Genomic DNA, 24,144 nt, shown 5'->3' with positions numbered 1-24,144 from the left:
ATGTGGGCAGCTATACATTCAGCCACCTATAGAGTATGGCAGCTTGCAAGTAACACTAAGGTATGTGCATTCATGCCAGAGTTCAATGCCGCAGCGGATCAGTAATTCGAGATGGCCCTGCCACGCCTGCTTAGAGAACATGTGCACTTAGTCCTATTCTGAGATTGTGTGGACAAGTCTGAACTCTCCTGAGAGTCCTACTCCCACCCCATTTCTCTCCCGTTCCCACCCCTGATGTATGATTCGGCTGGCCAAGGCTCTGCCCTCCGTTTTGAGTTTCTGACCCCATTTTCTTTATCAAGGCTTCTTCCTGCTAGGCCTCTGTGTTTTTACTTTTGAACCAGGCCATATGGGGTCCAGCTCAAAAACAGGTGTCAGGTGAAAATGGCTCCCACTGCCAAGTTGGTGAGTCCTATGGGCACTGGGGCTTGCAGGAGAGTACCATATAGCAATTGTTGCTCAGGTTGGTTTGCTTCTCTTGTGTAATTTAAAACAGTGGGGTAAACCTGCTGTTTGGCACAGCCTGCTGCCTAGCTGATCCTGGCGCTGTGAGGGAGACAACCGTAGCTCCTGGCTCCATTTAAAGAATAGGAAAAAAGCTAAAATAGTGTCACGGAGAATAGTCTGAGTGATACATCACCTGGCATACCTGTACGTGGACCTGAGTTGCACCTGGGTCTCCTTGTATTATAGGAGTCTCCACCAGCTATGTTGTGGGTGCTCAACATATACATTGACGCCAATGGAGGATTGATTTCCGCTGTCCTGACTTACCGTCCCGCAAGCCGGAAAGTGGGGATTTATTACCGGCCCATATACGTTGAGAACAGGGCAGAGCAACTGCTCCTAGCCCGACGTCCTGAAGAAGGTCTCTGACCGAAACACGTGTCGACGTGGTCTCTATGAGGGACATCTGGTGATACTTGAAACCAGTGACATAATGACACCTGATACTATGGACTGGGTCACTATAGGAAATGTTAACTAAAATATTTGGAATAATACAAATTGATGTCATAATTACACGAGGGTGTTTTATTTATGGAGTCTTGAATGTATTTTTGAATGTGGATATGTATGAAGGCATGATTTGACTTAAGATTTTTATGATATTTTTATGACAATAAAATGATTGATCATGTGATGAGTTTTCAAATAAATATTTTGATATGTACTTAATTTAACCAGTGTCATCCCATTCCACTGATCCGCCTTTTTTGCTCGTTATATACTCTACCTGAAGGATCAGGGATTGTGAGTGCAGGTCTACCCCTTTATTTACTTCTAGCGCCATAGGCAGCCACCTAGTTTGCCTAGTGCTTGCACTGGCCCTGTGCCCAGCGCAGGTTGATATATGATGTTGCATTTATAACGCACCTGTACACAAGTGTTTCTAGGCACGAGATCTTATCCTCAGGTTTTCTCATGGGTAGCACAGTAGGTTATGACAAGTAAAAATGTAGGACGCACCCTGGGACTTTGCATTGCATATGTAATGTTATCATTTACTGGTTTCAAAAGCCGGATGTCATGCCAGTGACGTCATCTCTGTGAAATGAAGGTGTACCGCCTGCATCCTTGTTTATGGTATGTCTATGTGCGTAAGTGCTTGAGGCTCAGCGCGCAGTTCCTCTGTACACATGTTTGTGTGAGCATGGATTTAGCTGTCGGGCATTTAGGGGTCTGCTTTTCCCTCTGATCATCTTCCTCTCACCTTGGACACAAGGAGAGTATTTCAAAACGTGGGCTGCATTGTGTAAGAAATTGATGTCATCCATCCATCCACAGCACCCTTGTAACAGGCAGTCCACCCGGCTCTGCCCATATGACCACGAGGGTACATCCAGGGGCACACTGGCATTCATTAGCCTCCATTCCTCAGTCAAAGAGGGTTCCCTCGAGACAGAGATTCTACTGGTACTTTCTTCAAACCTGCCTTCACCCAGTGACACACAAAAGCATGCCACTGTGTGTAGAAAGTCCCCAACATTTTGCTTTGGGTTTTGCATTGAAAGGCCTTAACTGAACGTTTGGCCAATGGATTCCTTCTCCTTGTAGCTTTTCTTTTACGCCACTTCTCTCATGACGTGGCGAGTGTGGGGTGTTCCCTTCCATCTAATGCGCTAGCAGAGTGAGGAATCATCCGTTGCTTTCCACAGCGGCGACAGTGCCGAGAAAAATCACCCACCTAAACCTAGATCTCTTCAGCGTAAGCCAGACTAAAGACCAACCTGTTATACAGTACTCTTCCCAGTAGCCTTATTCCATAATCATGGACAAAGAGGACAGACCAACAGTGTCTGCCCACAGGAAGCAACACTATACACTGATGTGAGGTCTAGTTTATCAGGAAGTGCCAATGATCACGTACTGACAAAAGGCCACTTTTCTTGCTGTGTCCGGAAAATAGCAGCTACCACCCCCCCCCCCGCAAGCCAAGCCTAAAATGTCTTCTGAATCAGCCTCATCGGCAGTAGGGTCCCAACACCTATAGATACTGGCCATTTGCTTGATTGCCATCTTTCTTTGCATCAGATGCTTTCTTTTCCATCTGAACATCATATGGTCTAGCGTGGACAATGTGGCCGATGACACTCTGAAGTCTTGTACTGCCAGGGCACAGGGAGAATGTGGCATCTGATCTTCCGGTGCTGGGGTTACTAGATTGCGACAGTTACTGAAGTGGCAGACCATGAGGTCTGCAGCGATCGTCACAACATTACGATTCCTCCTGTCTGCTAATATACATTCTACTGTAAAGCAGGTCATTGTTGTACTAGAGTGGAGAGTAGCAAGCCAGGGACCTGTTTCCCAACTTCCCTCCTGCCATATCTTGCAAAGCAATGACATCCTCTGCAGGTTCACAGATTCCAGGATTTGCTGAGGCCCGTGCTCTGTTTGATGGTTTTGAGGCTGATTTTCAGCCTGGCAGGGGAACGGACCTGGATGTTATTGGTGGACGACGATATAAGGTTGATGGCAGTTGCAGGAGGTGTCGGTGCCATCCACCATGCAGTGTCTGAACTGATTTCTGTCCGATTGTCAACAGCAAATAGGTTTCTGTGGTGTCCCTTAGTACTCATCCCTTGTGCATATCTTATTTCTTTTTTTTTTTTTAAACTCTTTATTTCTCATTTTCAACAAGGTACAATAAATAACAGAATGAACATCCTAGGTCATTGAATTACAAATACATAACAGTGGAAAACAAAGTAGCACAGAATTCCAACCATAACTCAGTATTCCACCATATGAAACTTAAGACGAACCCAAACAAAGCCAGATGTACCGAACAAACAACAACAGACAAATAAGACCACACAAAACAACCACAAAGACAACACAAAACCCCTCCCCATATATTAACGTTTCTTGAAAAAAGACCAAAGCACTCCATTCTTGAACCCAATCTATCATCATCCATAAAGGTCACTAAAGCTTCCCCACATATCTTCATAAAGGGTTTCCCGGTTTTGTTTACAATACATCGTTTTCTCAAATCTGGATAAAACTCTAACATCTAAAATCCATTCCTCCACCATCGGCTTCTTCCGTGTCTTCCAGACCCTCAACACCTGTTTAGCCGCCACCAACAAAACTTTAAAAACCCCACACAATACCACCCAACTCACATCCCGTCCACCACTGTACAATGATAAGATGACCGCTAAGGTTGATCAAATTTGGGACATAGTTTATCCACGCATATCTTATTTCTTAACTGGGCCCTTTGTCTGAGCTCATTCACAGCCATAGGATGTACTTATCCATCTTTGCAAATGACACCGATCCACTTCCTGTTAGGAAAGCTGTGGCCATTTTGTCATCTTTTAACCTGTTCAAGGACGATGTGAGTGGAGCTTAATTTTCACTTTGGTTAAAGCTAAGATGCACATCTGCTTTCGGACCTGATTGCATGGCACCGGACCATAAATTGAGTCTGAAAGGTTTCTTCCCTTTTGAAGACACCTCTTCCTGACCTCGATGACTGACTTCACCTACTAAGTCAAACTTAGGAATGCCTTTTTTTATGGCTTGGTCTTCTGAAATTGGATTGGCCTTGGTCATCCTAATAGATCCTTCGCCTGGGTGCAGCATGTCCAGGACATGTACGCAAGGCTGAGTCTGGCTTTGAAGTGCTGGGATCTTGTCTCCTCTGCATGCCAATGTCTGTCAGGTGGGGCCTGAGGGTAGGGGCGTGCCCACTAAGCTAAAGGGAGAAAGGCACACAAGAAGCTGGACTACAAGGAGTCCTGTAGACAAGAAAATATAGGCAACATAGGCTGTGAACAAAAAGGGGCAGGTAATACAAAGATACAAACATTCTGGGTTCCGTCTTGGGGTGTACACAGAATGGGGAAAGAGTGTTCCACAGACCTTTGGAAACTCCTGCCTTCTGCATAGATTGCTATTACAGGGGCCCACTCCGAATGCTCATGGCTGGGAGCAACAGCAGTGGGTGTCTGTTACTGAACCCTAAGGCACGAACAAAGTAACAATACTCACAAGACTGAAGCCTGTACAGGTCCAGCAGGAACCGAACAATGACTGCCTCCTGAAACTGGAACCAGTACACTGTAAACAATGTCACAAAGTACAACACTGAAACGCGACAAGGGAAGGGACAGAGATTGCCTGCTGTAATCCAACAGTCAAACTCTGTACATAGGATTTACATAAAACACAAGTGAAGACAAAAACAGAAATATCCAGGGAAAAGGAAGTCCAAGAGAGCAAGGTTCAGAAAAGAGAACCCGAAGAAAGGAAGGGTAGAAACCTAGTATCTAAATGCAGGGAATGGCGACCGGAAACTGTACACGGGAATCAAGAACAGTAACTCGGGGCTGGAAAGACAAGAGAAAGCTAGCAGAGGGAAATTAAGGAAACAGTATAACTGAAGTGGATAACCAAAGGGGAGGACTGAAGACTCAAAGAAGACAGGGACAGGAAACATGAAAAGAGAGCAAGGGAGCAGTAGCCAGGAAACCGAGGGCTTTAAATAAGAAAGGGAGCAAGGGGGCTGTAGCCAGGGAACAGAGGGCTGCAAACAAAGAATAGAGCAAGGGGGCTGTAGCCAGGGAACAGAGGGCTGCAAACAAGGAAGCAGAGCTGCAGTATGGAAGGCACAGAGGTGCAGGGGGGAGAGGGCTGAGAAGCAGGGCAGCAAGGCAGGAAGCACAGGGCTCTGGAACAAGAGCAGGAACTGGAAGCCACAGGACACAGCAAATATCCAAGGAACAGGGCAACACAGGGCTGGTAGAAATCTCAATGCAAGAGGCCTGTGCTCCTGCAGACAGCTGCTTAAATACTGAGCTGCCCTGTGCTGAAGTAGGCTAATTAGCAGCACCTGGAGCAGCACACCTGAATGTAATTGGCCTCCGCCCTCTCTAGTCCTGGGAAAGCGAAAGCTGCACTGTTCTCTAAGGCTTCTGGGGATTGTAGTGCTAGAACTGCTGTATAGGGATAGCCAGGAAATGGGAACTGCCACAAGGGACATTATGGGACATGTAGTTTGTAAAAGTAAATACAAAAGTTCCAAAGCCTTGTAAACGGAAAGTAAAGACAACAATATGAATAGGTGTTGCCCAGGGAGTATTACAGAAACAATTGAGTCCTAAATAGTCCACGATGGGTGCCAATTGGTGCAATCGTGACAACGTCTGCCTTTGCTCCTTGTGGCGAAGAGTATTATGCCTTATCTGCAGCGCTCTTCCCTGTCAGGTTCCTCTTTTTCTGGCAGGCTAGTTTGTGGTGCATCACAGCCTTTAACATCTCTTCACTTACATCTTCTACTGATTCTCGCGGTATGCCAATGTGAGGGTGAAGCTTTCTCAGTAACGTGAGTCCATACGACTCTGGATGAATGTCTGGCATTCAAGTGCCTGGTCCCACGTTGCCATTGACAGTGAATCTTTCGCTCTGCAAGGATTTATAGCACAACACATCTGACGTTTCCATGCTGGCATATAATCATGAACTTTGGAAACCTACCATGTCCTAAATGAATGATAGCACACTTTGCATTGGATCTTTGATAAGTAGGTCATTGTTCAGATGAAGTGGAGCCAATCAGTGCCCATGACCTGGATGGCCTTTATCCCTCGTTCTTCTAGTGATGGCTATCTTTCATGAAACTACCCCATTACTCTGGATTTTAGTGGGGGGGGTTGCTATAGGGCTATTGCTTTTAATTCAATAAAATAGTCTCCAAGCCCACCTTTGGCCAGGATCCTGAAAATATAGACCCACGTGTCCATGTGAAAGCCTTATTGTCAATGTTTGAGGCAATGGCAACATTAATGCATTTGCCATGTGCCCCATCAGCCAGTGCGAAAAGCCATCTAAGATTGTGTGGTTGACTTCCCTGTCATTAAGCAACACTGATCATCATGTCCCAGTTCTGTCAATGGGAAAACCATTGACAAATCAAACCCATCCCCTGGATACTCGACTGTTGGAGAGGTGGGTAGAAAATGTAAAATGGCTGGTTTCTATTTGGTTTTGTTTAACACCGTTACACATTTGGAAAGTTGCAGTCCAGCTCCATTTCTGGCGGTAAAATTGTGAAACCACCGCTTTTGTTCAGCTTTTGGTAAGTTGAATAGTGAAGAATAGCTGCAGATGTCCTAGGGACTTATAAGAACATGGTCATGTTGGGCCTAGGCTTCCTTTCTGGTATTGATGAGATTTACAAAGATGGGCTTCATCTCTTTGAGACACTTTAGTGTGAAGAAGCTGACATGCCACAGAGTGAGTAGTTCGGAAATATAGGTTTGTTCACTGGTAAACTTATGGAGAACCCCTATTTGCTGTGCAGCGTGCACTAGGACTATGACATCCGCTGTAAGAAGATGCATTCTGGTCCGTAGGAACCTTTTGTTAAACAGACCCAGGTTTGGGAACGTGTTCGACTATTTGCACCTTCAACGCTCTTACTCAGTCAACGTCTGAGGACCCAGAGCAAGCATCGTTTACTACCGGCGAGGCTTTGAGTGTGTGCGCTAGATGACCTCTGAATTGGGAATAGTGCAAATGGTTTCTCATCTAGAGTTGGCCCTCTTGCGCCACACAGCCCACTTATCCATGCCTCCCAAGGGCCAGAGGTTGCAATACTGGTACCTTATATTTGTCCTGCAGCAGTAGGCTTTACCATGGATTCCAGAACGAGCTATACATCCCCCTTTTACACTTGACCCGTTGGATGGCATCAAAGATCAACCTCTGAGCTGGCCCTGTTGCTGTTATTGCTCTCAATACTGTGGTGAAATACTTTAAGGTTTGGAGGTGGGGTGTTGAAGAGTAGGGCAAAGGTAGCTTCGCACAGACCTTGGGTAGCTCTCAAAAGGACAGCGCCAGGGTTTCTTATTGAGTTTCAAAGTTGTCTGACCCACCAACGACTGTGTACCTCCCATTTGTCTATTCACCACTGCAATCATCTCCTGGGAAATGAATCGCTACGTTAGCACCACAAGGCCATGCAAACGTAAATTAGGATAATTTACACGAAAGAAAATGCATTAGTCTCTTATAGACTCATTATTCGTGTATTTATTGAGCATGGACCTAGCTTCGTGAAGCATCGGACTGCTTTACAATCGTAGGGGGAAGAACAATGTGAGTAGGGAAGAGAAACAAGGAAGTAGGAAGCTAACAGGGGAAGGTAGAGTGGGTAATTTGTCTGCAAGGAATCTACAAGCCACCAGGGGAGGAAACAGTTAGGATCAGATCACCCAGTCTCAGGGTGGAGAATGGAGGGTGTGTGGATCTGGGTGTTATAGAGAAGCCATTCCTTGAAGAGGAGAGTCTTGAGCTTCTTCCTGAACTATAGAAACAAGCAACTCATGCTACTGTACATTAATAAAACAGCTGCTTGAGTAATGCTGTGCACCCAGTACATTGCTAGTTCAAATGTTGTTCTGAGGTGGGGGCACTTGAGAGCCCAGCCAAAATGGCTGCTCTTACCTGAGCTCTGTAACACCCCTGCACAATTCTACTTTTTTATCCTGTTAATTGAGGAAGGAGATATGTTCTGATGCGAGGATCTGAAAGCTGAACACCCTGGGCTGTGAAATGAGCGGTCTGTGTGCCTAAAGATCGACTGACAAGCTGTGAACATCCACAGCTCAGACAGCGCTACTGCCTGTCGCCAGGAACTGTGAAGCGCCAGTGCGGCCTCTGACTGTGTGCAGTGCTTGAAGGAGGAAATCCCAGAGAGGCTTGCTGGGCCACCAGACGCATCAATCTGCCTTTGCTGCCTGGTGCAAATGCCAGAGACTTGGATCCACCGTCAAGAGAGACTGTGGATCCCAGACCACATGGTGAGAGGGCAACTGGTCTTCGGAGCAGGCCCGCTTCCCCGGTGCCAACATCAGCTAAATTCTATGCCGGTGGAGTGAACGCTCTGAGCCCCAGCCTCCACGATCAGCGGTCAGGCTGCAATATGATGCCTGGTCCGGTGTAGTAGACAATCGGGGGTGGGAGGTTAGAGCGGCCCTCCCTCACTTCACCTGGGAGATAAGTGCCATGTGACGGACACAGCAACCTAGGCGAGTCGATGTTTGTGGGAGGCTGGACACTTCTGGTGGGCTGGCGACCCCTGGGCTTTCCTGTATGCTGCTCACTGCTGGATGAGGTGGAGAACCGGCAAAGAGAACAGTGGGCTGTGTTTCAGAGAGAGAGCTGGGAAGTAACGGAAATTGCGGTGGGCGGACTGAGAAACCTGGTTTGATCTGGGCTTCCTTGCTGGTGCAACTCAATATTGTGGTGCCATGGAGGTAGCGAGGCAGGCCCTGAACCTATATGTACAGTACAGAAGGTCGTGGGGAGCTTCTGCCTGGTCTGGGGGGCGAGTGGCCAAGGGGATACTTGTGATCTGCCCGTATTTACTTCTGTGGTGGATGCCTTCTGTGATTGGTGAGGAGCATGAGAAGATCACCCTGATTATCGTTAAGCTCGTGCAGGAAGGACTGGTATCCTGGTCTGTCATGGGACCCGGAACCCTATGAAACAGAAGGGAGGATGCCACATTGTATTACTGTGCACATTGTCCTTGATACTCAGGCATTGGACCACTGTAAATGAAAATGGGGAAATCAGATAAACACCAGTCCAGGCTTCCTTTCGAGTTGGCCTCCCAGGGAAGAAAAGGAAGGCCACAGAGGGCTGCAACTTTCGACTCTTAGGAAGGGAGACCTAATGGAGACACAGAGCACCTTGGGGACATTAAAGAGATGTTTCTACAATTGCAGTCGGGTATAGAATCCCTTGATACCAAACTTGATTCCCCAACCTGCAAAATGGACCACATGAAGGTTCATCTGTACAAGCATGGGGAGAGGCTGGGTGAAGCATAAATGCGCATATCGGCAGTTGAGGATGGAATGAAAATGACGAGAGAAATGGTTCAGATCAAGAAAATGCTGAAGGAGCTCGCAGACATGCACAAGGACTCGGAATCTAAATCACAGAGGTTGTCGGGGATCCTGAGGCGAGTGATACTAGTTTAATGGAAATGTTGGTGGAGTCGCTGATTAAGGAAGTCTTAGGCACTAATGGCTTCTCTTCAGTCTTCCTGGTCGAGCGTGCACACCTAATCACGGGCAAAGGGCCTATTCCTGAGGTGATTCCAATCCTAGCACGCTTGCTCAACTACAGGGACCGGGATATGGTGCTACACCTTGTGTGTGAAAAAGGGCACTTGATTTACAAAGAGGGCCAGATCCATATCTTTCCCTACTTCTCAAACCAAGTCCAGGCTTTGAGGAAATCCTACACATAGATTAAAAATGTTATGAGGGAGAGAAAAATTAAATATGCTATGATCTTTCCAGACAGGCTACAGGTGGAGCATAAAGAGAAAGCTCTGTTCTTTCAATCACCTGGTGGAGCTAGAGACTTCCCCGACTCACTACCTTCACAATTGCCTCTGGTGCCAGACTGAGAGAGGGCACCCTCCTCACCAGCTTGTGACCTGGGCTGATGCATCCTGGGGGCGGGTGCACTGCCTGGCGCAAGCTGGGACATTATCTGTAGGACCTCCTTCCCGATGTTGGGAGATGACGCTAAAAGGGGAATGTTGGCTGGCAGCTTGAGAGGCCCCTCAAGTGAAATATGGAAATGATGAGGGTTGTTCATTGGTTGGGGGCTGGGGACCGGCTAGATGAGTTTGCAGGATGGGGAGGGGGTGGTAGTAGTGAAGTGGTTGCTATATTTGTATTTGTTTATTTATAACGCGCAAACCATCAGGCCCGGGGGCATCAGGGCGCAATTTGTACAAAGTTGCAGAAAAAAATACAGACAGAAAAAAATTACATTACAAAATTTACATTGACAGCATATTAACTGTCTTTCTAATTACATATATTACATAGATTACATTGCCACTAGGAATAACAGAGGAGATACCCTAGGGTGTACAGAAATAGTAACAGAGGTAGCGGGCCAGAAATAGTATCAGAGGAAGCGGTCCAGAGTATGTAGGACAGAGACGCCCAGCATGTCTTATTGCTGGTCAAAGAGCCAAGATTTGGTTTTGGTCTTGAAGTTGTTGAAAGAATCTTCAGCTCTGATAATAGCAGGGAGGGTGTTCCATAGTTTAGAGGCTAGGACAGGGAAGCTGGTGCCCCCCGCTTTTTGAAGCTTAAACCTAGGGATCGATGGGCAATGAGCCTGGGCAGTTCTTAGTGGTCGGGCGGTAGAGTGGCGAGATAGCCGACTGCAGAGATATATCGGGGCTTTGTTGGCCAGGCATTTGTGCGTGAGGGCAAGTGTTTTTAAGGAGATTCTCTGCTTGACAGGTAACCACTTTAGGTTGGTTCTGGCTTCTGAAATGTGGTGGTTGCGGGGGATGTTCAAGGCCGCTCGAATGGCATTATTCTGGGTAGTTTGGAGTTTGCTCAGGTTCTCTTGGCTGGTACCTAAGTAAAGAGCACTGCAATAATCAATTTTTGCCATAATGAGGGTTCTGGCTAGAGTGACACTGTTGGGGGTGGTAAGAAACGGTCTGCAGGCTGCAATAAGTTTGCACGTGTAAGCAGAGGCAGACCTGACTGCATCTATTTGTCTGGATAGGGATAGGGTGGAGTCAAGGTAAAAGCCTAACGTTTTGGTGTCTTTCGAGACTCGAATGATATTACCGTCTATGGTGAATGACTGATAGGACGGCTCAAGTTTGCTCAGGAGTTGTGAGGTACCCAAGATAAGGAGCTCCGTCTTATCATCATTTAGACAAAGCTGGTGTTGGGCCATCCAGGCTTGGATGATCAGGTAGACGTCATTGAGGGCCTTGGTGTCAGCTAGATAATCACCTGAGATGGGAATGAGTATCTGGGTGGCATCCGCATAGTTGGTGTAGGAGACACCCAGATAGTCAAGCACATCAAAGAGTGGTTTCGTAAGTAGATGTTGTAAAGTGTAGGTGACACGCAAGATCCCTGAGGTACGCCGCAGTGAATAAGGGAGGGATCCGCGGCTGCGGATGGTGCAAAGACCCTCATGGATCTGTTGCTCAAGAAGGATTTGATCCATGCCGCAGCGGTGGGTGAGAAGTTGGCAGCAGAGTGGAGGTGCCTGCAGAGGATCTGGTGGTTGACCAAATCAAATGCGGTGGAGAGGTCGAGGAGTAATAGCATTGCTAATTTGCCCTTGTCCTTCAATACTTCGATCTGGGTTTTTAGGTCTATTAGAGCAGTTTCGGTCCCGTGTCTGGGCCGAAATCCGGATTGTCGTAGACCTAGCAGATTGTTAGATTCCAGGTGGTTTTGGATCTGAAGGTAAGCTGCGCGGTCTAGTATCTTAAGCAAAAACGGTACTGTAGTGATAGGTCGGAAGTTCGTAGGTATACTTGGGTCTAGGGAAGGTTTTTTGAGTAATGGGATCACCCACGCGTCCTTAAGGTTGTCCGGGACAATACCTGTTTTAAAGGAGGAGTTGATGAAGGCCGTAATGAATGGGGCTAGATCATGGGCAGAGTCCTTAAGGATGGGAGCTGGGCAAGGGTCACCTTGGCAGTTGGATGGTTTAATTCTCAGGATGATATTTTCTACCTCAGTAACAGTGAGTGGTGAGAAGGTGAAAGGTTTGGTGTTATCAGTGTCTAAAGGGAGGGACTTGGCAGGAGAGAGTGAGCAGTTGTCAAGCTTCAGGCTGTTCTTCTTGTCTTTAATTTTGGATTGGAGCATGGAGATTTTATTTAGTAAGGCTGCTTGAATGTTAGTACACCATATACTATCTTTCGTGCATGTGTCTGGGGGGGAGACTGGGGTTTCGAGCTCTTTTAGGATTCTAAAGAGTTCTAAAGAGTTCCTTGGAGTTAGAATCGGCTTGCAGAATGCGACTCTTTTTTAGCAGTGATGATGGCATCTTTGTAGGTATGGGAGGCAAGAAGGAAGCCAACTTTATGCACATCAGACGGGTGGCTTTTCCAGCGATTTTCCGCACAGCATTTAACTTTGCGGAGGATTCTTAACTGTGGAGTGAACCATGAGTTAAGATGTGCTCGTGGTTTGGCCTTCCTAGGTTTGATGGGTGCTAAAGAGTCTATAGCCGTAAGCATAGTTTGGTTATAGGTGTCTGCTAGGGAGGTGGGATCAGAACATGAGATAATAGCCGTGTTGAGGGAAGGGAGTAACAGTGGGAGGAGTTGTTCCTTAGTTATGTTTTTTTTACTACGAGTGGGGAGTGCTGGGGCTATCAGTGTCGGGGCTCGCGGGGTTGCTTCAATATTAAAGGTTATGATGTGATGGTCAGACCATAAGCAAGGGGAGTTGTTGAGGACCTGGATGTTGCAGTTGGAGCCGGCTAACCAATCAATGATCCTGCCTTTGATATGGGTCGGTTCTTGGATGTAGAGGGTGAGGCTTAGGTCTGTTAGAACATTCTCCAGATCAATTGCCACGGGATCTTTAGGGTCACCACGACCTAAGTTGAGGTCACCTAGGATTGTTTGTGAATTGTTTTTCGTTTTGTCAAGGAGGAGAGTAGAAATTTCACTGACGAAGGTGGGTGCCGGACCTGGGGGCCTGTAGATAAGGTGAAGGGTGGCCGTTTGGTTGGGCGTTAGTAATAGTTTGATTGACAGCAGTTCAGGTGATTCGAGTTTGGAGTCGGATACCACTCTTAGGTCAAGGGAGTTTTTGTGGATGAAGGCCACGCCGCCGCCTCTGGATTGGGCAGAGGTGCGGTCACAGCGCGTGATGCCGTAGTCGAGCGGTAAAGCCAGGGATAGAGAGGGGCCAGATGCGGCATGTAGCCAAGTTTCGGAAATGGCGATGAAGTCAAGGTCGGTAGTGGAGATGAGGTCGGCAATCTTTAGAGCGTGTGCTGTAAGGGATCTAGCATTGATAAGGGCGCCCTTGAACATGGGCAGTTTAACCCCTGTGGTAGTGGTTTTGCAAGTAGTGGTAGATGAGGGTAAGCTGGGTGGAGTATGTGAGATTTGCTTAGTGGTGTTGGTGCGGGAGGGTCGTATGCGGAATCTGGTGCCTAGTCTCTTGTTTCTGAGAATGAGGGGGCAGGGTTGGTTGGGAGTGGATTTCGTAGCAAAGTGTTCCAACCAGAGAGCTGGATCATTAAGGTATTGGTTAATCTGGTTGCTAGGGTGGTGGATGCCTGCGGTGGTTGCTGCAGGGCTCATTATAGGGGTCATAGTCATAGTCGGTAGAGCTGGGTGGTGTAGGTTCGAACAGGCCAGATTATTAGGTGGCAGATCAGGATTAACCCCACGGGTAAGGGCACTTGCCGTAGGTAGTTGAGTGACTGGGGCAACGAGTGAGGCTAGAATGTAGTGTAGCAGAAGGAACACACTGACGTGCATGATGGTAGTACTAGCTACCTGAGTGGGATACCTATGAACTTGTTGACATGGGACAAGATTGGGTTTCATTAGAAGGGACAGAGGTAACAATGGTCAGAGCGGCCCTTAAGTACAAATGCTTTGATATGACTAGATGCCCGGATGAGGCATTGCAAAATACAGCACAGCTAAGTTTGGGTGTCAGGCTCATTAAATACAATAGTATTAAATACAACAAATTACAACAAATTACAGTAGGCTAAAATGCACAAGGCAAGGCAACACCTAGATTTGACATATCACAGTGGCCGAGTAACACACATCTAGATTTGAAAATTACAATGGCTCAAATGCACAGGTCAGGGTAACATCTAGATTATACAAAACACAATGGCTAAAATGGACAGACCAGAGCAACACCTAAAATTGGGTTCATAGTGATAATACCGAATTCAAAAATCTCGAAAACAAAAATCTCGAATACAAAAGGCCGAAAAAAAAAATATCGAATTTTTTTTTCAATGTGTTTTTTTCCAAAATGGGGGGGTTCCCCCCCAACCCCCCTTTTTTCATTTTTTTTTTATTTTACCCCTTTTTTTTACTTACCTGACCCCAAAAACATATATAAATAAATAAAAAATTCGATATTTTTTTTTTCGAGATTTTTGTTTCGGGCTTTTTGTCATTCGAGATTTTGTATTCGAGATTTTTACTGACCACCCTAAAATTGACTTATCACAATAGCTGAAATGCACAGGGCAGAGTAGCACACACCTAAATTTGGGATATCACAGTGGCTAAAATGCACAAGTCAGGGCAACACCTAAATTTGACTTATCACAGTAGCTGAAATGCACAGGGCAGAGTAACACCTAAATTTCACTTATCATAGTAGCTGAAATGCACAGGGCAGAGTAACACACTCCTAGATTTGTAATATCACAATGGCTAAAATGCATAGGCAGGGCAACATCTGGGTTTGATTAATCACAAAGTAATCACAAAGGCTGAAGCACAGGGCAGTAGCACACACCTCGATTTGAGATGACACAGTTAGGGTCATGTGCGTAGTGCGACACCTGAGGGCAGGATAGCACATGTAGGTTAGGGTGAAATAGCCAACATCAGGATATTGTACTATTACGGGAGCGGGTAGCATAACGGTGCTAATGTGCGGGGGTGGAGCCTGTGCGCAACGGGCGTGTTGGGTAAGGCGCATAACATAGAAAGCTCAACAATGGGCTACGAGTGATGGCTATCTATTAGCTTAGATGCAGTATGAGGCTGCACTGAGGCTAAAGTCAGATGCACTAGAGTGCAAGTTTGTTGTGTAGAGTTGTAGTTTCCGCGGGACAACGGGTGCAAGAGTTACCTTAGTCGGCGACTGTGGAGAGCAGGGGGTCTTGCAGATGGCAGAGTAGGCAGATAACAGGCTGAAAACAGGCATCCGACTTGTTCTCGTGGGCCTTCTTCGAAGAGGGCCGGCTGTGCCTGCCGGCAGCCAATCCGGCTGAAGAGAGGCAGGACAGCCAATGGACAGAGGGCAGCAGCTGATGTGGGCCTGGCTAGGCTCGGAGGGCTACCAAGTTGATGCAGGCAGCCATCTTTGAGTAGGAAGGTACCTCGTGTACCTTGATGGCGTCTGCAGAAATCAGGGCTTTAGAGACTCGCGGTCGTCAGGGATGAAAAAATAGAGCTGTGAGGCGCTTCAGGGCGCTGGTGCGGGGGCGGGCATAACGCTTACCGCACTTCGTTAGAATTCACGGGTGTCAGCTGGGCTTCGTGTCGGTCGCCGAACTGCTCCTGCAGTGGCAGATCCCGACGGAGGAGCTCCTGCTCCTGGGTAGCTGGTAGAAGGAAGGACCACAGGCTGTTTTGGCTTTAAATGTTATGCAAACATGGGCGATTGAAGGGGCTGGGGATAACTACCAGCTGGTGGAGGTTGCAGGTGGGGGTGGAGGGTGGGCAGGGTGATGAGGGTAATGTTATTCATTGTTCTTGTTTTCCTGACAGCAAATGTGACTTGCAATTGCCAGGGCACTAGAATGCAAGGGGGATTCATGTTATCGTCAAGGGCTGAAACAGTTTAAACCATAGGGGGACATTTCGGGTAACCTATCGGCTAGGGTCAAAACCAACAGATAGGAATGTCATGCTTTAAAGGGTTGCACCTCCTCCCCTCGAATGTTTGTGGCCTTAAGTGCTTTTCAAAGACTTGGAGGGTATTATTATACTTAGCTAGACACCATGCTGACATATCTTTCCTGCAAGAAATGCATTTGACCGCAGACACAGAGGCAACATGTACAAGGCAGTGGGGCTGTCACTGCTGCTATTCCTCCTACTCCTACTCCAGGGGAGTCTGCGTATTGAATCACAAGTCGTTAGGTTTCCGATTTACGGAAGTAACCAGGGACTCTGAGGGCAGGGCCCCGATGGTCACCAGGGTCATTCATAACTGTACCTTCACACTAGCTAATTGCTACGGGCCAAATACAGATACACTAGAGTACTTGACAGCATGATAGGTTGGGGTGGGGATTTCAGTACTGTGAGGGGTCAGAAATGTCACTAGCCCCATCCTAACAAGGATTTCCCTACCTATCAAAATAACTGAAGGAAACCCTCTAACAAAGGGATTCTGTCCCTCACACCTGTACATACAACAAACTCAACAGGATAATAAATGGAAATTCAGACATTACAAAATGAACAGGTATGTTCAAAGCCTGGTAACTGTTCCTCCTTATAACCTGGGCGAATGCCCCTTCCCCAGATTCAATCAGGATTTCAATCAACAGTTCAAAGAAGGAAATCCCTTCTTGCAACAAAAGTCCTACATTAATCTTACTCCAGTAAGCTTCCCACATGTACTTGACCAACAGTTAAGAATGTTCAGCAAGTCTTTGCTCGCTCTTCTGGAGGGAGAGAATTCCACACAACTGCTTCTCAGAAAATAAATGTGCTGCCACAGTTCATCAGTATCAACAAAATTACTTTAGTGAGGATAACTCTGCAACAGTTCACAAAATACTTGTATCTGTAATGCTAAGTTGTCAGGATGATTCCACAACAATTCACTGAGCTTTGGTGGTCTTACAACTTCTTTTGTAATGTTTTTAACCATGCCACAGTACTTCAAAGACTTCTGCCTGGTCGCTCAACTACCTGGCCTACACTACAAGGTCTGTTTGTCCTGGTATACTCCCCTGTAGGACTTCTAAGGCGTTCAACACTACTACAAATATTTTTGTGGAACAGTTCTACTTCACACTACTTATAAAGTCTTTTGATGCTTCACAATATTAAATTTGACGACTACTTTGGGGAAACCAAGAGCCACATTGGTGCTGTTTATTCCATACTCTTGATTGCCACATGCAATGCAGGTTTTGCTCCTCTCCTTCTGAACTCCTTCTGACAGAAGGGCAGCCTTCCTGCCACTTTTCCCCCCAATACATTAACTAAGTGCTGAGAGAAAATATTTTCTCTCACACATGCTCTTAGGCAATACTTAAGGTCAGGTCCCTCTCTTGCATCTTTCTTCATGTGATAATAGGGTTAATGAACAACTTTCCTGGTTTTGGCAATGTTGGTTCTTTTTAACAGGACATGTTACTGTATATTTTTGGCTTGGAAAATGGTTGTTTGTTTCTGTTGCTATCCATTTTGCCACCTCGTGTTGTTGGCAATGGTGACCTTTAAAACCACAATGATATTCTACTGGCCTGCTTGCCAAGTTCTTATATTGCCAGTTTCTCCACTTCGTGCTCACTTGGTCTGCACAATAATAATTTTTCTGCTTTAAATCAGTTTGACATACATAAAACATTGTTTCTGCTGCTTTGCTCTTTTCTCATTAGTTCGATATTCTCAATACCCAGTTCGGGCAAGAGGGTGGTTACAGAGCACTCCTGAGTCAGAACTCACAAGTGAACTCACCGGGTTTGCTGTGCGAGTCCACTCGCCTCGCTGCCTTCAGGCTGTCTGCTTCCTCTGTTCTGTGCAGTGTGGAAAACAGTGCTCGGATTTCCTTGGCCCATGTTGCTCAAAACAGGAGTGCTCAGCGCTCCTAAGGCTCCCTGGTGCTCGCCTGCCACCAGAGCATGTCTCATTGGGGAGAAGACTTCTTAACCTCACGCTTCCCAATGCGCTACCTCTGCAATCATAATCCTCTGGGGGAAAGCTTTTACAAACAACGCATCCCGTTGCGTGACCTCTGCACATCAGGCCTCTGAAGGAAGAGACCCTCTCAGAACCGGCATTCGTACTGCAAACAGCGGTTTTGATGTCTATACTCTCCTTCAGCTGCAACTGCAATGTGGAGCTACTGCAACCACTCCACCTCCAACTGCTACTCTTCTCTATGGCCTTAACCTGACGGGGGCTTTTTTGCCTCCTATTTTCCCTCAGGTGTGGGTCATTAACCCTATTAACCTGTAACTTGAAATCAAGGGTCTCTGCATCACTCTGGTTTGTCCCAGTACTTTTGACATTAAAGGACTTGAAGTGCCCAATGTTCAAGTCCCTGTTTCCACAGGTATAATCTTGCAATAAGCCATTAGGATAGTAGGGAATCTGGGAAAGTTATTAAGGGGGGTTTCCCATTCCTCTTGATTTGCTCCCCCTGTCATGTGATCCTCCCGCAGAACTCCACCCCCAGGATCAGGATCTGGAAGCGGCTGCCTTTTCCTGGCCACATGCGAAGGGTCCCAGGCCAGGTTTTGCCTGTGAACCATCTCTGATTCTTCACAACACAGTTCTAGTTCCTGGGTTGGATAGGGCCAGCAGGAATCACAAGCCGACCTCCAAGGCTGCGAGTAAAATACAGCAGTTGTGCAAATTACATGGACTGATGGACATATGCTGGGATAGGCATCAAGGGGGCAATCACATTTTGATCACCAGTGCATCACTCCCCCTTGTGTATTTATTATATACTAAGTCAGATAGGGGAGCAAGGTGGGTGGTGGACTGTGAAATATTAGCACACACATTGTCAGATCATGCGCCTGTGAGCGCACACACCGGTGTCCCGGGGAAACCCCAGAGTAGGTGAAGATGGATCTTTAAAAGTGAGGCCATGACAGATAGTGTTTCCGACTGAGGCCCAGGAGGGAATTGACCATTTCTTTAAAGAATACAAAGTACTCTGGGAGGCCTTTAAATGTGTTATTGGAGGGATTCGCATTGACAAATAATGCAGTATTCGGAAGACCATCAGAAGGGAACTAGTTGAACATGAGATGAGGCTTAAGGGTCTGGAAGGGGACGGGGCTAGCATGGACTATCCTGCTATGCAATCCATAATACATGAGGCGCTGCGCCGGTTTAAAGAAACAGAGCAAAGTGAAGCACCTGGGCAGGCAAACGTCGGGCAGTATGGAGAGGGACAGTGACCGGGAACAATTCTGGCAAGGGTGGCAAAACTCTAAAACATGCATACATGCCGCAAGGGATGCCATGGAGGTGGTACAATGCACTGATGGATTGTACAGCCGATGACGGATTACTAAAACCACTTATACACTTCAGTACTGGATGTATCGCTGCCACTTATATTGGGATACCTGGACCAAATAGCACAATACTCATTCAACCAAGAAGAAAGGAAGGTACTCAGCAGTCCCATTACACTGCGAGAGATATTGTTGGCCATCAAGCTCTCCCTGCAAGGAAATCAACAGAGCCGGACGGGTTGACATCGACTTTTACAAAGCATACTCCAAGAGTTTGGCCCTGCATCTACTTCAAGTATAACGTTGGGCCATAGAGGAGGGGGCCCTTCCGGAATCGATGAGAGAAGCAGTAGTGATCCTATTGATTAAGTCAGGAAAGGATCCATCAGACAGTTTGGCCTACTGGCCAATCTCACTTATAAATACAGACAACATTTTGGCCAAGATTCTGGCTATCCGGTTGGCATATATGATGCCCAGGTGGGTGAAAGTAAACCAGGCTGGGTTTATCCCGGGTAGATCAACATCATATGGCCTTTGACGATTCTTTGGCTTGATGTCTGCAATAGACCCAGACATCCCAGCAGTGTTGGCCCTGCTAGACTGGGAGAAGGCTTTACTTCATTGAATACACTATTATATAATCAGCCAACTGCAAGGCTACTAATCAATATGCTGTTTTCAGACCCAGTTCCAATGGGTAGAGGCACGAGGCCGGGATACCCCTCTACCTTTGCTTTTTGCGCTGGCAATAGAGCTTCTGGCAGAATTAGTCAGGGAGTGTCACTTGCATAGGGGGGTGCAGTTATATGCACATAAACTGGTCATCTTGTTGTGTGCGCAGATGACATGATGCCCTATGTTAAAAATCTTGAAAATAATATTGTGCCAAATATGACTGATATCCTAGATTTTGGCCAGTATTGATTGCTCAAAATGAACGCCAGGTAATCGGTCCTGTTTCTGCTCACAGAATGAGCTGTGGAATTTCCTGATGTGGTTTCAGTGGCACATAACTAGCACATGATTCTTGGGTGTTGGGAGGGGGGACTGGCCAGAAACCCGTAAATTCTCTGTAGGAAAAATGACTGCAAAGTATTGGAGCAACGGGATCAGTGGATGAAGCTCCCGCTCTCCCTATACGGCAGACCCTCTTGTCAAAATGATATTACTGCCCCGTTTTTGGACCTTTTTCTCAATGTTCCCTTTGTGGTCCCTGGGTCTGGGCGGGCAAACAGGCTTGGGTGCGCTGGGGGAAAGTTGGTTGCTCCACTGGACAGTGGGGGGGCTGTCCCCTCACGATTTTGGGACCTACCTGGCAGCACAAGCCTGCTTTGTTATCATTCTGGTACGCTCCTGACCCGGATAGAGTGAATGTTCTGATAGAGCCCTGGTGGCCCGTCACTTCTGAGAGCAGCCATCCTCTCAATCCCACTCGACCAACCAGGACGAGGAATATTGTGGAATGCACGTGCATGGGCTGGTTGAAAATAGCAAAGAAAATTGATGAAGCAGACCTCTACTCCCCCTTCTTGCCATTACACATAGACCTGAGGTGCCACTTACCAGTGAAAGACTTTATACAGTGTATGGGTAAATTAGGTCTAGCCATATTCCAAGATATATTTCCTAATGGTCAGTTCCTACCTCTTGACAAATGTAAGGAAATTTGTGGGGTCACTGCACTGGATATATTTCTTTACTTTAGGACCCGTAATGTGGTAACGTGGTGAAGGGGTTGTTCGATACCTTTCTAGTACAGCCGGAGACTACACAACTACTGCATTCGACCATAGGAGCAGAGCATGAGGGGAAGTTGGTTTCAAGTATATATGCTAAGATAGAGAATACTGCGGGTTTGTCAACAGAGGCGCATCATAAATGGGAAGACTCCCTGGGCCAATCAATCCCATACAAGATTTGGAAATACTGATGCTCACAGACCAGGCGTTTCTCCCCCAATAATCTATTCAAGCTCGTACATTTTAAATAAGTACATCAAACATACTATACGCCAGCGGCCCTTTCAATATTCTACCCGGATAGCTCGGAGGAATGCGTGCGCTGCACACATACACCAACCACCTTTCTACATTTGGCTTGGCAATGCGCCCTCCCGGTAGTATACTTCTGTGCCAAAGTCTTTCAGGTGCTACATGAGATCTTGGGTGAATCATTGGATCCGTCCCCCTTGGTGGTGCTGCTGGGCTACACAAGGGAACTGTTAGGGCGATTGCTGGCCCTAGCTAAGCGGCGGGTGGCAATGGCATGGGGAAAGGGCCCTCGAGGTGTAGTTAGTTGCGGGACAGTTATTTTCATGATGTGGAAACTGACCATAGGGACGTTGGGTCAGTTAGTGTGAGACATAAGGATATATGTGGCCCTTATAAGAATGATCTGCTGTCTGGCTCCCGGACCCCGTCTGGAGACTCACATAGCGAACCTGAAGCTGTATGACCAGTGCTTTAAATGGGCAGGTACTTGCTGGCCCTCAATACCTGCACTTCTTTTATCTGGAAGACATAGTAGCAGCACTTCTCTGCAGAAAGCCAATACATTTAATGGAGGAGTACCACACTTCTCAACAGTAAGCAGGTACTCGGGGAAACCGAGTACCTGCACTTCTGTATTCCCATGTCAAACACTGTGTATGACTCTGTGGGTGGGTTTGAAATGGAAAGTGTACTTTGTAATTGTGAATATGCTGGGGTGTTGGAAGCTGGCACAGCCTGTTATTGTCTGGAAAAGATGTCACGAGAACGACAAAGCAGATGTTATATTGAGCTTTCTTAACATTTACCACATGCCAACAATCATTATTTCATTGTTTCTTATCTTTTTCAGGGAAGGATCAGTAATGCTCCAGGTTGACGTGAACACAGATAAAGGTGGCTTGAAGCTTAACCGAGAATTTCTCGTGGATTTCGGAAAGGAGCCAGGCGGTCCGGCCCTGGCCCATGAGATTCGCTACCCTGGTGGTGACAGCACTTCTGACATTTGGGTCTAGCTGGCAATGGCAGCTGGCAATGAGGGGAGGTGATCACCCACTGCGATTCGTGATTTGGGGGGCAGAATCTCCATATGCAATGAGGCGAAGCCAGATCCATGTTCCCTAGGTTGCTCAAGATTTTCACAGGTGGAGTTGGTTTACATGCAGGTGACTGCCCTCTGTCTGGCCCTTAGAAAGGATTCTCACTGCATTTTATGGCTTGGGTCTGAACCACCATAAATTATGAAGATCGGCAATGCATTAAATTAATTATAGCTCATGGTGCCTATACACTCAATTGCCATTATGGATCCCTTTTGTTTGAATAGATGCTTCAAACTAAAATACTAACTTCTGGGCTACAGCCCTTTCTCTTGATAGACACAGATCATAGGTCTACCTAAGTCATCTTCTCTCTTGCGTCTTTGGTTTGTTTCATTCTAACAGGATTCAGATGCCTCTATCTTTGATCATTATTTCTATAAGTGATAGTTTGATTATTTTGGGTGTTGTAGACTAACATTTCATCTCCTGTGATGAACCTATAATCCTACTCTTGGCTCCCTTTAGCAACTACTGGACAGGTTGGATATCCATTTTCGAATGTTAAACCTTTCCATCATTGTATTCTGGACTCGTAGGCTATTGCTTGCCTAATTTACCTGCTCTGACAATTCAGGGTCGTTTCTCACACCAGCTTGTGCATACTTGTCAACTGGCCCAGTGTCAACTTGAACCCTTTGTCCAGCGCTATATTTTAGCCAGGAGTACTGAGCATGCTGGTACTTTTAGCCACATAATTTGAATGAAAAGACAAATTGAACATGAAACAACATGCCCCAGCATACAAAGTACTTATGGCTAAATTTCCAGAACCACATAAAGAGGATCTTGATGACGTGGGGCTGATTGGCAACTATTCTTCAATTCACTGGGACAACTCCATATAATGCTTTCGACTATGTCCTCGCTGCCTTAAGGAAGCTTCCTCAACCTGATCTCTTCCAACTTGAAAGGTTGCCATCACTCCACGGTGACTGTAAATCTAATTACGATTTTCGCATTTAATTAAAAAGCACTTTTTCCCCCCATCACATTCATGAAGATCTATAAAGAAAAATCCAATGTTACTTTCTCTAATGTTCATGCAATAAAATCATTTATGAACTTTTAAGATTCTGGATTGCGCAGTATTTGTTTTCTTTCAGCTTCTTTTAAATTATTATTTTAGGACTGTTTGTACAGGCATTTTGGCTCTGGGCAATTTACATGATTTAAGTATGCTATTCACATTGGTCCCATGTAACTCCTCAGGATGGACATCCCTTCTACACTTCACAAAACCTTCCATCGTTTGAAGCCATATGATATTTTGGCTCTAAATTTGGTAGAGCCGGAAAATTAGGTAAACTAATTTGTTTTTGATTTCTGTGGCAGTTATTGAAATAAACCTCAATTGTGTTTGCAGGAAGTTATACATTCTGCAAATGCTCCTTTGACAGCGCATGTATCCCCAGCCTTCTGTATCACTTAAGCATGCCAATGGCACATGCTAGCGACGTGTGTGTGTGTGTGTGTGTGTGTGTATATATATATATATATATATATATATATATATACAGTGAAAAAACATTGTTAAAGGGACGTTATGGTTAAGTTGCGCTACTAAAAACCTATGAAATTCAGTGAAAAACGTTGTTAAAGGGACGTTATGCTTCCAAGTAAAACTGAAAAACCCTTGAAATTCGCAAGTTATGGTAAGCTAAGCAACCATAACTCGTGCCACCACCGTGCACTGCTAAGCCTAACACCCAGAACATCAAAAATGACATCACAAATGTCATTGATGACATCACTGATGACATCACATTTCTGGCTCCCCCTTTTTTCTTTACTGACATATC

The 24,144-nt window shown here is 46.3% G+C and overlaps 1 protein-coding gene across 1 annotated transcript in view; it reads left to right on the top strand.

The window, feature by feature from the left end:
• The window catches only part of LOC138580083 (methanethiol oxidase-like), a 364,838-nt gene extending 341,424 nt beyond the window's left edge, over window positions 1–23,414 (top strand). Inside the window, exon 12 of the mRNA XM_069650350.1 lies at window positions 22,096–23,414. Coding sequence (XP_069506451.1) covers window positions 22,096–22,258 — 163 coding nt within the window. The 3' untranslated portion in view covers window positions 22,259–23,414. The remainder of the gene's footprint in view (window positions 1–22,095) is intronic.
• The last annotated feature ends 730 nt before the right edge of the window (window positions 23,415–24,144 follow it).

The sequence above is a fragment of the Ambystoma mexicanum genome, chromosome 1p (genome assembly GCF_040938575.1).
Source record: "Ambystoma mexicanum isolate Mex_15411 chromosome 1p, UKY_AmexF1_1, whole genome shotgun sequence".
NCBI lineage: Eukaryota > Metazoa > Chordata > Amphibia > Caudata > Ambystomatidae > Ambystoma > Ambystoma mexicanum.
This window is presented reverse-complemented; position numbering and strand designations above follow the sequence as displayed.